The 14,470-nt window shown below is 45.8% G+C and overlaps 1 protein-coding gene and 1 non-coding gene across 3 annotated transcripts in view; both read right to left on the bottom strand.

The window, feature by feature from the left end:
* MTA3 (metastasis associated 1 family member 3) overlaps positions 1 to 14,470 on the bottom strand; it is a 182,127-nt gene that overhangs the window by 78,914 nt on the left and 88,743 nt on the right. For both annotated transcript variants that reach the window (XM_075535416.1, XM_075535417.1), the window contains exons 7-8: positions 7,440 to 7,542; positions 4,054 to 4,153 (exon numbers count right to left, since the gene is read on the bottom strand). In XM_075535416.1, the coding sequence (XP_075391531.1) occupies positions 4,054 to 4,153; positions 7,440 to 7,542 (203 nt within the window). The remainder of the gene's footprint in view (positions 1 to 4,053; positions 4,154 to 7,439; positions 7,543 to 14,470) is intronic.
* Positions 6,720 to 6,856, bottom strand: LOC142431220 (small nucleolar RNA SNORA21). Its single transcript, XR_012780760.1, has one exon. It is a non-coding gene; the product is annotated as a small nucleolar RNA SNORA21 (small nucleolar RNA).

The raw sequence follows: 14,470 nt of genomic DNA, 5'->3' as shown, positions 1-14,470 counted from the left end.
TACCTGGAAGGAGCTAAACACACCCGGTCTCACATGAAAGTATGCACAAAATAATGTTTAAACTGATTCAGGCATGTAAGGCAGCTCTTCTCTCAAACGCTTCTTGTGTTAATCGCCTTCAGTGATAAAAACAAATCCTGAATCAACTCGGCCCCTCCTCTCCCAAAGAGAGTTGCTGCAGTCCCATAACGCCTCCAGCAGTGGGCGGCAGAGAGCAGCTGCTCACCAGTGCTGGCTGTGTTCAGACCCCTCACGTGGTCACTGCTGGCTCCCTCCTGTAGCCTCCCCCCAACAGGTCGGTCCACTCTAGACTCCCCAGACCGGGGGGGGGGGGGGGGGCGGGGGGGGGCAACGCCGGGCTGTGCAGGGGCAGGAGTGTCAGTTATACACTGAGCAGCAACATCTATAAAAATACACCTCTTCTGATCGAAAACACCAACTGTAGAGGGCACTGTAAGGAAGTGGGTGAAGAAAGGTGGGCCCTCATGAACTGCTTGTGGGATCTGACACTGGAGAATAAATAATTTGGCTAACTAGTGAAAATCCAGAATGAGTATTACCCTATGAATCTTTTTAATCTGAAGAAATTAAATAGCAACATTTCCCCTAGGTAGCATTACGTGGGCCTTTATTATTACATTACCCTCTGTACTATTCTATAATTTATAATTATGGTTCATAATTATCTTACTGTGTATAATACATAAAAAGTGGCTGAGAGGAACCATGACAAAATGGTAATAAAAATATCTTCTCTCTCTTGGTAACGAGGACAAAGTTTTCATTTGCAGAGGGGGGGAGAGGTTATTGCACATTTTAATTTTTCCATAAGAGGCGTCATCAATTTTAGAGGGGTGCGGGTGAGAGAAGGAAGCACCCTTTCGCAACATGAACAACACTCGCCTCTACAGGTGGCCATCAGATTCCACACCGCTGCGACTTACTAAGGACAGGATCGGGAGGCGCTTGCAAAGCAGGCCTCTGCGCTCTTGTGTTAAGGGCAGCATATCAAGCCTCCGGAACACAAACTTGACCCTGACATCCCTGATGTTTGCATGCATGATGTGTTGAAGTGCCAGAGGCAAGCGCACAGCACGCTTCTTTAGACAGCATGCCCGCCCTTAAAAAATGACAGATTCCCAGCGGCACTGCCCCTCTCGCACTACTGTTGGGATCTACAATTATGCAGAGCGACCCGGGACCCTCAAGAGAAAACAAATTCGCCAAGCAATCCAGGGTGAGGATTTGTATTAGTGCCGCACGGGCTGCAGAGCAGCTGACAGTGGTGTGACCTGAGAAATGTATAAAGCCTGCCGTCGTGTTCCACGGCAACAGAGAGCAAAATTCAAAGTTTTATTATGCGTAATAAATGCCGGTCACAAACAACCTAGCAGGTCTCAGATTTCTCATCTGAAAGCGCAACGCCCCTCCCCACCTCGGTAGGAGTCACAGGGAGAAGCCTGAGGGTCTGTGCGAAGGAAGGGGCCCAAGGAGGGTGGGCTGAGCCAAGGCTGATGCCAGGCTACAGCGGGCAGTAGTGACTTAATTAAACTGGACATGGGGGCAGGGGGACTCACTTGATCATTGAAATAGAAATACCCTTAGAACAGTAGTCCTCAACCTTCCTAATGCTGTCACCCTTTAATACAGTTCTCATGTTGTGGGACACCCATCCCCAACCATAAACTTATTTTCGTTGCTACTTCATAACTATAATTTTGCTACTGTTATGAATCAGGCGACACCTGTGAAAGGGTCGTTCAGCCCCCACAGGGGTCATGACCCACAGGTTGAGAACCGCAATCATGCTGCAGTGAAATGCCCTACGAAGGCAGAACTCCTTTGTAGTCAACAGGCCGGTGAACTCTGAAAACCAGGAAAGCCCGTGGAGACTGGAAACTACCAGAGAAGAAAATCGGAAAGACGGAAACCTGTCCCAGAAGAATGACTCGGAATTTTCCTCCACCTTCTCCAAGGATCACCTTCCAGGCTAACGACGGAGAGGCCTATAAAGTAGCAGCTAACAACAGTGAACAATGCGCCCGCAAAACCATCAACAACATGAGATAAAAGTGTGACATTTCCCAGAAACCAAGTACAGAAGGAGTGAGTGGGGGTGGGGCTGGGGGTGGGGTGGGGCACAGGCAGGACAGGAGGACAAAGAGAAGCGGAAAGCCCAGCAGGGAAGTGGGAAGAGTGCTGTTGCACCCAGCAGATCACAATTTTCTGTCGCAAAACAAAATGTGTATAAAGGGTTGATCGGAAATGAATGTGCTCTATAAACATTCACCCCCAAACCACCATGAAAAGTTGGAAAATAGAAGGAACCATAACATGGAAAAAAATATTTCCTCACGAATAAGAGTTAGAAGCCCTGGTAGCGCTTCTAGATGGCTAAGCTAACTGATACCTGCAAGGTGGATGGTTCAAACCCACCAGCGGCTCCGCGGGAGTAAAATGAGGCTCTCTGCTGCTGTAAAAATATATAGTCCGGAAAACTGCGTATAGGGTGGCCGAGCTAAACCCACTCGATGTCAGTGGGTTTTAACTGGTAAGACTGCAGGCGACGAAGGTGGAAAACAGGCTGGACCAGAGAAAGGCAAGGCGGTCCCAGGGCGTTCCAGCTCTCAGGGGTCTCCAGGTGATGAAGCCCAAGGCCGGCATGGCGACAGCTGGCCCACAGCAACCATTTCAAGAGGGGAGTAAAGGTAAACACCGGTGGTGGAATTCTCAACCCCCGCGCAAGAGAACGGAGCTTGAGTCGCGGTCCTGGAACCTCAGGAGCCAATACAGCGGCTGTACAGCGCCCGTCAGTCGAGCTGCTTTTTGTTTGTGTTTCAAATCCAAATTTACGAAAGGTATTTGGTCGTTTGGGCGGCAATGTGAAGGCTCTGACTGGCCTCTGGGACACTTCAGGGATAGGACCATTTTGGATTGGCTGTGGGTTCACACAGGCACCTCCCTCAGATGCCCTAGCTGTTTCCTTTCCTCGCCAAACGGCAAAATGCCCTAAGTGTCGCGATATCCGCATCAACCGATTCGTTATCCACAGAAAGGAATGTGTAAGGTAAGACGGAGAAAGCAAATCCTCCAGATTTCAAAGCATTCTCTTCAAAGATTAAGACCACACCCAGCAGCGTACAGGCATCGACATTTAAGCCGCGGGTAGAGAGGTGGGCTATTTGATGCCTGTCGTCTCTTGTTTCTCCTTATTGCTAATTGAAACTCAGGGACCAAAGAGTTTCCAAAGCCTAAGAAAAACCCTCAATGTCATTCCCAGTCTGGTGCAAGAGACTTATAGGCAAGAACCAGGAGAGCACTTGACTTGGGCCTTTAAAATAAATTGACAAACAAACACAGCGGGTTGTTTTCCTTTGCTGGGATTTTTCTTCTGCAGTAGCTCAAGATTGTCGGTGGTGCTCTAAACGATGCTGAGCAGGTTTCAGGGATCCAGGCTAAGGCGGATGTGTTAGAAAGGCCTGTTGACAGACTCCCAAAACACACTCAACGGTCTGCAAGGACCCGATCAGCAACCATTCACAGGGAGGGTGCAGGAGGGCAGCCTTTCAGCCCACGGCGCAGGAGGCTGCCTGATAGCGGCTGACATGTACTGTGTAAGTAAGCACGCAGGGCAGATGCACGTGGAGGGCAAACCGCAGGCACCACAGTGAGGACGGATGGGGTGCCAGAACGGTGTACTGTTTCCCTCAAAAGTACCATATACACTCGAGGATGAGCCGAGCTTCTCAGCACGTTTTAAATGTCGTTTCTGTGGTAAAGTGAGGCGCCTCGGCTGATATTCGGGTCGGCTTGTTCTCGAGTATAGACAGTACAGTTTCACGCCTTCACCCCCGGCCATGGACTTGCCAGCATTACCCATCTCAACTCACCAACCTGAGAGGTGACTTGGGAACCAAGCATCTCAGCGAGACCAGGCGAGCACTCGGCGGGGCTCGAGCTCGAAACGCCTGGGTCTACGGCGTTGTTATGCCAACGTGGCGGTTCTGCGAGGGGCGCAAGGGAAAGAAAGCCCTCCTTTCAGAAGCATCTTACCAGGGTGATGTCCCGGGAAGCGGCGGCTGCGCTCATGTGCAGGCTGGGCTGCCTCACGGAGCTGCTGCAATCCAGGGCGCGGGCAAAGGTCCCCACAGCGCTGCAGGAGCCACAGAAACAGCGAGAGAAAAAGTGAGCCCCGGCGGGGAGTTTCACATTCAAAATCAAAACCAAACATCTGGCTGATGAATCAAAACCTGTAAAACAAGAGTCTACACCAGTCCCTGGGTGCTTCAGAATCAAACACCCACTTAGAAGTAGTTTCTTGAAGGTTTCATAATTCACAACCAATTGATCAAACACCGGTTACAATTTTAAAATTTTAAAGCAGCCTGTTTGGGCGTGGAGCTGGAAGGGGAAGACCTATGCCAAACGGCCACAGATGAACCTGGCTCTCAACTCTGCGTCGGGGGCAGGCGGCGCAGCTGCAGAGGAGCACGGCTGGCAGGGCCACTTTTTCAGCTGAAATTACGAAATCCCAGCAACATTCTCTTCCTTGCAAGGAGATCTCATTAACTGTAGCAACCCTGTCCTGTGAGGACTCAATGTGCAATAGATTTCTGCTAAAATCTCATTAGAAACAAAATCATGACCACAACAAGAATTCTCATTTAATGATCAAGGAGTTCTCCTCTATAAATAGAGCCTTAACCTCGGGAAATGAAGTCTAAAGTCAAGGTCGGGTTTCCCCGCTCGCTGCCACCGTGTTAAACACATGAGCCAAGGAAGAGACTGTTCCAAATGTCTTAATGAAAATACAACAGACGTACAGAAAACTGCAAAGTGTACCATGATTTGGTTTCGTCAGGTGACTCCAGCCGTCTCACCACCTTCCAGGTCCAAATCAATGTCGGCGGCACCCCAGACACCACCTCTGGTTCCCGCTCTACCCCTCACCACTTCCTCCCTCGTCCCTGGAGGTGGCCGCCTTCCGGGATGCAGACCCAGTAGATTGGTCAGCTTCTGAGCCTTCTCTGTGCTGTTGACAGTGGCTGTGTTCCTTGTTTTCGGGGCCACACAGCAAACAGTCTGTCTGGTTCCCCGCCCTGCCATGATGCCATGCCTCCGACCACCCTTAGCGAGGGACATTTTGAGAGAGCTGTATAGAGCTTGGGGCTCTCCAGACACCACCACCAGTGCGGTTTCTATACGTATCGCTCCGTGCACAGGTGTGTCTTTCTGCCAGGGATAGATTTTGCAGTGAAATGGGGTGTGTGTGTGTGTGTGCGCGCACGCGCGCACTGGTATACACACGCACCACTGGGTGAGAGAGCACTGGGTGCCCACAGCTTCACCATGACATGGCCAATCTCTTAAAATGAAACTATCCCGGTGGGTGTGAAGTAGAGCCTGATTATAGTCTTAATGTCTATTCAGAAGTCTGTAAAACAGAAACTTGGAAGACTCTACGGGCCCCTCCTAGGAGCCCCTAACATGGGTTACCTCCCAAGGAAAGGATGCATGTGGGACTTTGGAAGAGAAAAGAGAAACTGAACACTAACCAAGTTCTGAACTAACTTGTCATACCGACAAATAGTCCACAGTCCAGGGAACCTGTCGAGAGCCCAGAGACGGTGGCTTCCTCTAGACACTGGGTTCTATCCCAGACATGTCCTTCTCCTTCCCTTCGCTGCTGCCAGGCCCTTCCCAACACTGCACACCAAACTGCCACGTCAATCACCTGCAGGCAGGCAGGTGTTGTGATCTGACGTCGGGTGTGCAGCCCCGTGCTGGTCCAAGGGGAGTCAACACTACTTGATTTTGTATTTTGAAAAAAGCTCAACAGAAAACCCCAGGATAACACGTGAAGACCCTTGTATCGACCAGCTAGATCTACCTGATTCTAATATTTTGAAATGTTAAAAAGCCAAAGCCCATGGCCATCAAGTTAATTCCAGCTCCTGCAAGCCCACAAGACTGAGCAAAACTGGCCCTTTGAGTTCCTGCGCCCTTAAATGTTGATAACACCAGACAGCCTCATCCTTATTGTTGTCCCCCAGAGGGGCTGGTGGCTTTAAATTGCTGACCTGACCTTGGGGTTAGCTGCTAAATGTGTAACCCACTAAGCCACCTGAGTGCCGTATGCATCACTGGGCCTCATGGAAATTAGATACGTAAGTGAATCCAAAGAGGAAAAAATAACCTACAATTGGGAGTGGTGCGGGGGCATGCTTTGGAAATGACATATATGCTTAAGGATTAATCTTTATATAGGAGACTTCAACAACATAAAGACCATCCGATTTAAACATGGGCAAGATATGAACAGACATATCGCCAAATAAGACATCTCAGCAACCAAGAATCATGGAACCATGCTTATAACCATTAGCCACTAGAGATGCACGACAGACATGCTAGCGAGGGGACGTCAGTGAACGCTAATGGATTTCTGGGGTTACATTTGCTCCACGTTTTCCTGCAATCTTTCACTATTTTATGGGAGAATCTACGACTTTCTTTTTGTGTTTGTGTGTGTGCGTGTGACATGACAGCTTTATTATTTATTCCACCTTTAAGTTGTGTAATCGCTTAGAGGTCACTTAGAACCAGGACATTCCCCCCACCATTGATTTTTTTCTCTTTTCCACCCACATTTCCCCCACCCCCAGCTCAAAACCGCTCCACCTGGATCACACTCTGGTTTTAGTCCCCAAAGAGGGTACTTCTGTCACCTCGCCAATTGAAGCCGAACAACACGAGATGGTGCCCCCTTCACCCAAAAGCGGTGTTTTTTAATCCGCCCTTGTGGACGGCTCAGCGGGTCACTGGCAAAAGGCCCAATGAGTGCTCTTACAAAGGGGGTAATCTACTAGTTTCATGACTAAAAATTAGCAAACCACTTTCTCTTTTTAGAAAACATCCTAACCGGACCCTTTAGTGAGTGGGTTCCAACTCACAAGAAACCTACAAAAGAGAGTAGATATAACTGATGGGGTTCCCAAGGCAATCCATCTTTACAGAAGCAAACTGCCAGACCTTTGTCCCTTAAAGCATCGGCGGGTTTGAACCGCTGACCTTTCAGTTAGCAACTGAGCAAGTCATTTAGTTAATGCAATTCCAAAGCTCCAAAACAAGTTCAATGACAGCAAATTATATTGTCGAACACTTGGCATATTACATAGAATGGTACGCAGAAGAACGGGACCTCACATAGTCTTCATTTCACAACTAACAAAGAATGATACCACCAATATACCGTATACACTCGAGTATAAGCCGAATTTCCCAGCACATTTTTAATGCCGTTCTTGTGGTAAAATCAGGTGCCTCGGCAGATATTCGGGCCGGCTTATACTTGAGTATATACGGTAAGTATGGGAAAATACATATACCTCTCTTATACACAGAAAAGATACCGTTTGGTTCAACAGTACTATACTCACCGTGCTACAACCAAAAATTGGTCAATCTGTCGATCTGTGAGTGGGCTATTTGGATCCCAAACTTTAATTTCCAATTTTGACTGTTCCCTTTCATCTGATTCTCCTGTCCAAGAATAAAAGAAAAGAAGTCTCGTTACTCACGGGGCACATGGTCACATTCACTGGATGGCTCCAGCTACCAACCATTTTGAATGTTTAAATGTACGGCTTCAGTATATCCCCCGCCCCTGCCCCTTCCCAGACAGCAGATGCACAAAGCTTTGTAGAGTGAACAACCATCACTGATGTGACCAAAGAAACCACGTGGTACCTTCCTTTAGTCAGTTACACTCATTTTTGAATACCTATATGTTTGAGGTACTAAAAGGGAAATGAAGAACCACCCCCCCAAAAAGTAGCTCTGCCTCACTGTGAAACTGGCGGGTGACGACTGTGCCACTCTCCTTGATGTGATTGAACTACTGGACTGCGGGATGAGTGAATTATACACCAATAAAACTGCCGGAGAAAGAAAAGAATCTTACACTACAATCACATCTATGTGTCAATAGATTGATGATACAGCTGCACAGAAGTAAGTGTCGAAAGAGACATACAGATAAGGCTCTAAGAATCCAAAAATTACAGAAATCATTGTAGGTTGCCGAGGACCTGGGGCCATTTTGCTGATAAGAAGGGTAAAGATGCAATGACAAGGGAACAGACAGGTAGGACCTGAAAACAGAAGTGAGGGTATGAGCCAAGACATGAAAAGTTGCTCATTTCCTCGGCTCTGTTAGCCCAGGGAGGAGAGCGGCTGGGGGTTGGGAACGCATTATGGGATTCTGCAGGCACCGCTGAACAGGCTTTTGGAAGGCCACAAGAAACTCTTGCTCTAACAGAAGAGGGTGTGACTGAACCTAAGCCATATTTCAAACCGCACACTTAGTCATAGCATATAATTTGCTTTCCAGGAATATAGGTTGAAATCAGAGCTATCAAACTAACTGGAAGCAACGAAGGACACAAATTCTGCAGTGAGAGTGGCTGGCAGAAAACAAAGAGAAGTCTTGGTATGTCAGTGACCGAGCGGACACTGAGGACAGTTGCAAAGCCAGGAAATCCGTCAAAGAGTGCTGATTGTCATATGGAGAAGGAACCCGCTGAGCAGTGCTGCAGTGTGTGTGCATGCACACATGAACACGCACACACAGGTTTAAGAGTTTTTCTTATTTATGAAGATGTTAGAAAGTGACTTTTTCAAAAAGAGTAACAACACTAATAATGATATTTCATATAATAAGAGTTCAGGAAGGGGAGGGCAGGAATAAAGAGAGGCTGACATCAAAGAGTCCAAAAAGAAAATGTTTTGAAAACGATGGTGGCAGCAATTATACAATCATGCTTGTTCTAATTGAACGATGGATTGTTATAATATCTGTAAGAGTGCCCAGTAAGATGGAGAAAAAGGAAAATTACTATTTAACTGTTTCTTACCTGTGCCTGTACCATTTCCCCCTAACTCCTTGAGGGAAGAGTCTTTTTTTTACAATTTTGTCTTGAAACTATTACCCCTACGTATTATTTAGCCTAGCATTCTTCACATAAAGATAATCCATACTTGTTTACAGTTAACAATCTAGGCATTCCTCCAAGCCAATACACTATTAACTAACCAACCACTACAATTACCTAATTCAAACACAATTTGTGATGCTAATTCCTCTTGTAATTCTAGTGAGAATATGTTAGTCTTTCACCACAAAAGGTGTTAAAATATTTTTTCTTCTTCTAAAATGTTTTTCTAAGAGCAAAAATATCCCTACTCTAATTATCGCACAATTAAAGAAGTTAAGTATGTAAAAAACACATTTCCATTTGAAAAAAAATTTATAGAGGGCTTCATATTTCTTTGTGATTTCATCTATGGCCTGCTCTGGAGAACGTTCCATGTGCACTGGAGAAGACGGTGCACTGTGTTACTGCAAAGTGGAGGGATGTCTGAGTGCTGTGCATGTCTATGATGTTGACTTATTTCTACTTCCTCTTTGCTGAGCTTCTTGATAGTTGTCCTATCCTTCATTGGAAGTGGTATACTAAAGTCTCCTACTATTATTGTAAAGTTGTCGATTTCTCTCTCCAATTCCTGTAGACTATGGTTTATGTATTTTGAGATTCTTTCACTGGTGTATAGACCATACTTGAGGCCAAAAAGCAAGCCTCAATAAATTTTAAAACACCAAAATACTACAAAGCATCTTCTAAGATCCAAACACAATAAAATGGCTTTCTTGTGGCGAAGACCTCCCCAGGTGCTCAAGCCTCACAGCAGATCACCTTTATACCTCTCCAGAAGAGAAGGGGAAACACAGGAAGCAGCGCCTAATGCAGAGCCCCAATTCCTACTTCATGGATGCCAAATGCCCAGGCTGCTATAAATTACTACGGTCCTTAGCCAAGCACAAACAGATGTTTTGTGTGTTGGCTGCTCTACTGCCCACAGTCAGCCTACAGGAGAAAAAGCAAGGCTTACAGAAGGATGCTTCTTCAGATGGAAACAGCACTAAAAGACCCTGAATCAATGAGTGGGAAGCCATCCCAATAAACTTATTTTGGATTAAAAATAACAGCAACAAAACACTATAAAATTATAAATCATCAATAGGAATAATTTTTTAATCAAATATAGGGAAGTTGACCCTGTTTTAAAGCTACAGGGTAATAATAAAAAGCATTTTTTAAACCCTTTGACTCAACTGAGAATGAATTTCAATCATTATCTCAAAAACTTTGGGACGTAGTAAAAGCAGTGCTCAGAGAGTAAATTTATACGTGCATACACGCGCACACATACACAAATACATTTTTTTAAAAAAGAAACCAAAACCAGAAAGACAATAGAAAGAATCAAGACAAGAAGTTGGTTCTTTGAAAGTACTAGCAAGCCCACAAACCACAGGCAAATCCAGTTAAGGAAAAGATGCAAATAACAAGAGTAAGAAATGAAATGGGCAAAGTCACACCTGAGCCAATAGAAATAAAAAGGATACTAACAGAATACAGTGAGGAACTGCGTGCTCACAAATTTGAAGAACTAAAAGAAATAGGCAAGTTTCCAGAAGCACTCTGTCTACCTACACCTATACACTGACGTAGAAACCCTCATCCTTAGCAAAAGAGCCAACTGATTAGGTCATTAAAAAACTCCCCCACAAAGTAAGAGGGCTTCACTGGTGGTGCTGCCAAACATGCAGATAAGAGCTGACCCCAATTCCACTCCAGAGTCTAGAAAAGGCTGAGGAAACCTGGCATTTATTTCACGAAGCAGCGTAGCCCTGACTGAGCCAAAGCCACACAGTAACATAACTAAATTAAAATTGCAGACCAATGTCCCTCATGAGCATAGATGCTCAACAACATCCTAGCCAAGGGAATTCAACATTATAGCACAAAATAGCACATCATGACCACGTGAGATTCATATCAGGTACACCTTAGGGAGAGGAAAAAAATCAATATAATCCATCATATAAATAAAATCAAGGAAAAAACCACATTATCATATCAAATCAGAACAGACATTTGACAAAATCCAAAGCCATTCCTGATGAATACACTCAATGTCATTGGAATAAAAGGGGAAATCTGCAATATAATTAAGGACATACTGTATATACTTGAGTATAAGCTGAATCGATTATCAACCGAGGCACCTAATTTTACCACAAAAACTGCATTAAAAATGTGCTGGAAAACTCGGTTTATACACTAGTATATATATGTACCAAAAACCAATGGCCAACATTACTCTCTGGAACAAAGAGATGGAAAGCTTCCCCCGGAGAACAGGAAGCAGACAGGATGATCTTCTACTCGGTATTGCACTAGAAGTTTTAGGTAAACAGTAAAAAAGGGGGGAGGGGGGAATAATCAGAGATCCAAATTGGCAAACAAGAAATAAAATTGTCTCTATTTGCAGATGGTATGGTCCTATACGTAAGAAAATCCAAAAGACCAGCGGCTAACTGAAAGGCTCGGCAAAGTGGCAGGACGCAAGGTCAACACAGAAACATTACACTCACAAAGAGAACTCCGCAAGGGAATCAGGAAAACTAACATTTACAGCAGCCACCCCAAAACGGAAAGCTCCCCCACTTTGAACACGTGCTCAGGGAGGATCAGCCCCGAGAGAGGGACATCATGCTTACCAAAGGAGGACGGCCCTCAACAAGAAGGGCTGATCCAGTGGCTCAACTATGACAACAGTGTGAGGGCAGCACAAGATCCGGTTTCGGTCAGGTTGTTTTACAGGGGAAGCTACGACAGCACTCACAGCGGTTCCCCACCATTTGGCAAGAATTACAGAACGGCTAGAAGAACCACATCCAGTAACTCACTGCCCTGCAATGCCAACACCCCAGCTCTTCGACAGGAGCCAGGGCGTGGCTGCAGTGAAGACAGCGTCTAGGAAACCCTAGGGAGCAGTTCTGCTCTAAGTCCGAATCACTTCAAGGGCACACGACAACTCCAGTTAATGCTTGTACAGATTGTGGGATGCTCACCTTCACACCCACGAAGCCTCTTGATCCAGGCTAATGCTTGCTCTGCTTACGCCGAGACGCCTGTATGAATCCACAAGACTTCCACTCTACACCTGTAACGTTTCCCATTTGCCAACTGCGTTATGAGCTCACTCAAGTCAAAGCAGTGCGTAGTGTAGCAGAGAAGATCATACTTTTTTAAGTTTCTTGGCACATATTTCACCTATCATACAACTCAATGGTTCTATCACATTAAACAGTCGTACAATCACCTCCACAGTCCATTGAGAGCATTTACTTCTTCCGCGTATTCATTGTCAACGGTTCCTAAGCTCCCTGCCATACCCGCCCCTCAAGAAGCCATCAATGGGTCACTATCTCTATAGCAAGACACTGATTTAATTCATTCATCCTGAGAGGGGCACCCACACCTTGTGAAACCCCCAAGCACTGCCCCAAAGCTCAAGTCCACTGCCACTGAGTGGCTTCCAACCAGAGGTGAGGGGCACAGGAGATCTATGCACTGGAAACCAGCACTGAGTGTTCACTATGCGATAAACGCTTGACAAGGATTACTTCACTTCGTCATTATCAGCCTAAGATAAACAATTCCCTTTGTAGGGAGGAAGAAATGGAAACATCCAGGTTACATAGTTTTACCAAAGTTCCGATAAAAGGTAGGACAGTCAGGTTTTCTACATGCCTGTGTGCCCAAAGTTATTTTACAGTAATAATTTAGTATAAGATTGCTCAAGCCTTAAATTTTAATATGCAAAATAGACTTCAATCCTAAAATTCAAGTGTAACAATACACTTATAGAACAATTGAAAGCTTCCCACACGTCACCTTTTTCTATCGCACAATTCTCTAGACGGTGGATTCCGAATCAGCGAAAGTATCAAAATCGCAAACATTCACCATCGAGTGCAAAGACAGACTGGTCTGTCCACATGTCAAGAGTCTGTTAGATCGTGGGTAGCCAAATACGAATTTAAAAAATCCCAAAGCCACATAAAGATGTATTCATTAGCAAAACAAATGCCGCAGTGCTGTCTTAGAACCCAACGAGACACGTCCACGAGGAGAGCAAGTCTGTAACGTTTGTGGCACACGGCTGCTGCTACCACAACTCAAACCCACCCGGGGTTACACCTAGCTAGCTCTGCGACCCTGTCCACGGCCGCTGCTGGACCGGACCCGCTGAGGAGTATCGAACAGTAAGAGCAGGCTTGCGGCCAGTCCTAAATATATCTGCTTGGGAAGATGAAACTTTCTCCCATTTGATTCCCCGGAGAGGAGATGCCAGCAACACTGATGCCAGTGACTGGGCTCCTTAATTGCTGCTTCATGCTCCCGGGGCTGCTTAGCCTCCCTTTCCTCCTCGGAAGAAAGGAATCAGGAAAAAACAAATAGAAAGGTGGGAGGGGCTCTGAACCATCATCACCCATCCACCTGGTTGAGAAGTGAAAAAGGAACATCTGGAAGCGTTAACTGTTTTACACTAAAATCAGCATCCCATCCGAGATGGTCTTGCATTTGTGATGAAAAACAGGGTGCTTTTCTCTCACTCACATCAAGAAACATGATGGTATAACTTACCAGAAGCTGCACCTCAAAAGACTCAGTAGGAACCCTGAGAGGCAGCGTGTTCATGCTAATGAGGGAGGGCATGGTAAGAAGCGGGCAAGGAGGGCTGCTCACTCCATACAATGAAAGTCACTAAATGGCCCGTGAACGAAGGGGGTGCTAGTGGATGATCTGCGGTGTGGAAGAAATACACATTCATTATGCCCAAAAGACGAGTTGACATTCAAACATTTCAAGACATCTACGATCAGTAACAATGGTGGGGAAGAAAGAAGTCCAAATTGCACCCCGAAAGAAGCTGCACTGAAGGCATTAACAGAAAGCAAGGCTCCAGGAATTGATGGAATATCTATTAAAATGCTTCAAGAAGCCAATGAAGCACTGGCAACATTTATCTATGCCAAGAAATTTGGAAGAGAGCTATCTGGCCAACTGTCTGGAAGAGTTGTGTCTATTCCCGAGAAAGGTGGCCAACAGAATGCAGAAATTATCATGAATATCCCATTAAGTAAAAATTTCAACCTCAACAATAAAAAACCTTCCGCAATAGCTGCAGTCATACATCAACGTGGAGCTGCTGAATACAGAAGGCGACACGCCACAAAGGACATCATTGCTGTCGTCCAGCGCACACCTGCTGAAAGCAGGGATAGGAGAGACATTCACTGACTCTGCCTGGAAAGGCATTCCACCATGTGGATCAAAACACACCACAGACAACGTTGAGAAAAAGGATAATTCCAACACTTAGTTGTGCTCATGTGGAACCTGTACATGAACCAAGAAGCAGTCATTCAAACAGACCCAGGGGATGGTGTGGTAGTTACATAATTGGTGTCAATTGGGGACTTGAGAGGATTAAGAGTGAAGGAATGGAGTCTAGTTTGCCAATTGAGTTACAGCCAATGAGGCCTCTGTGTGGA

Source organism: Tenrec ecaudatus, chromosome 17 (genome assembly GCF_050624435.1).
Source record: "Tenrec ecaudatus isolate mTenEca1 chromosome 17, mTenEca1.hap1, whole genome shotgun sequence".
Taxonomy (NCBI): Eukaryota; Metazoa; Chordata; class Mammalia; order Afrosoricida; family Tenrecidae; genus Tenrec; species Tenrec ecaudatus.
The sequence above is the reverse complement of the archived record's forward strand: the minus strand, read 5'-3'. Positions and strand labels throughout refer to the sequence as shown.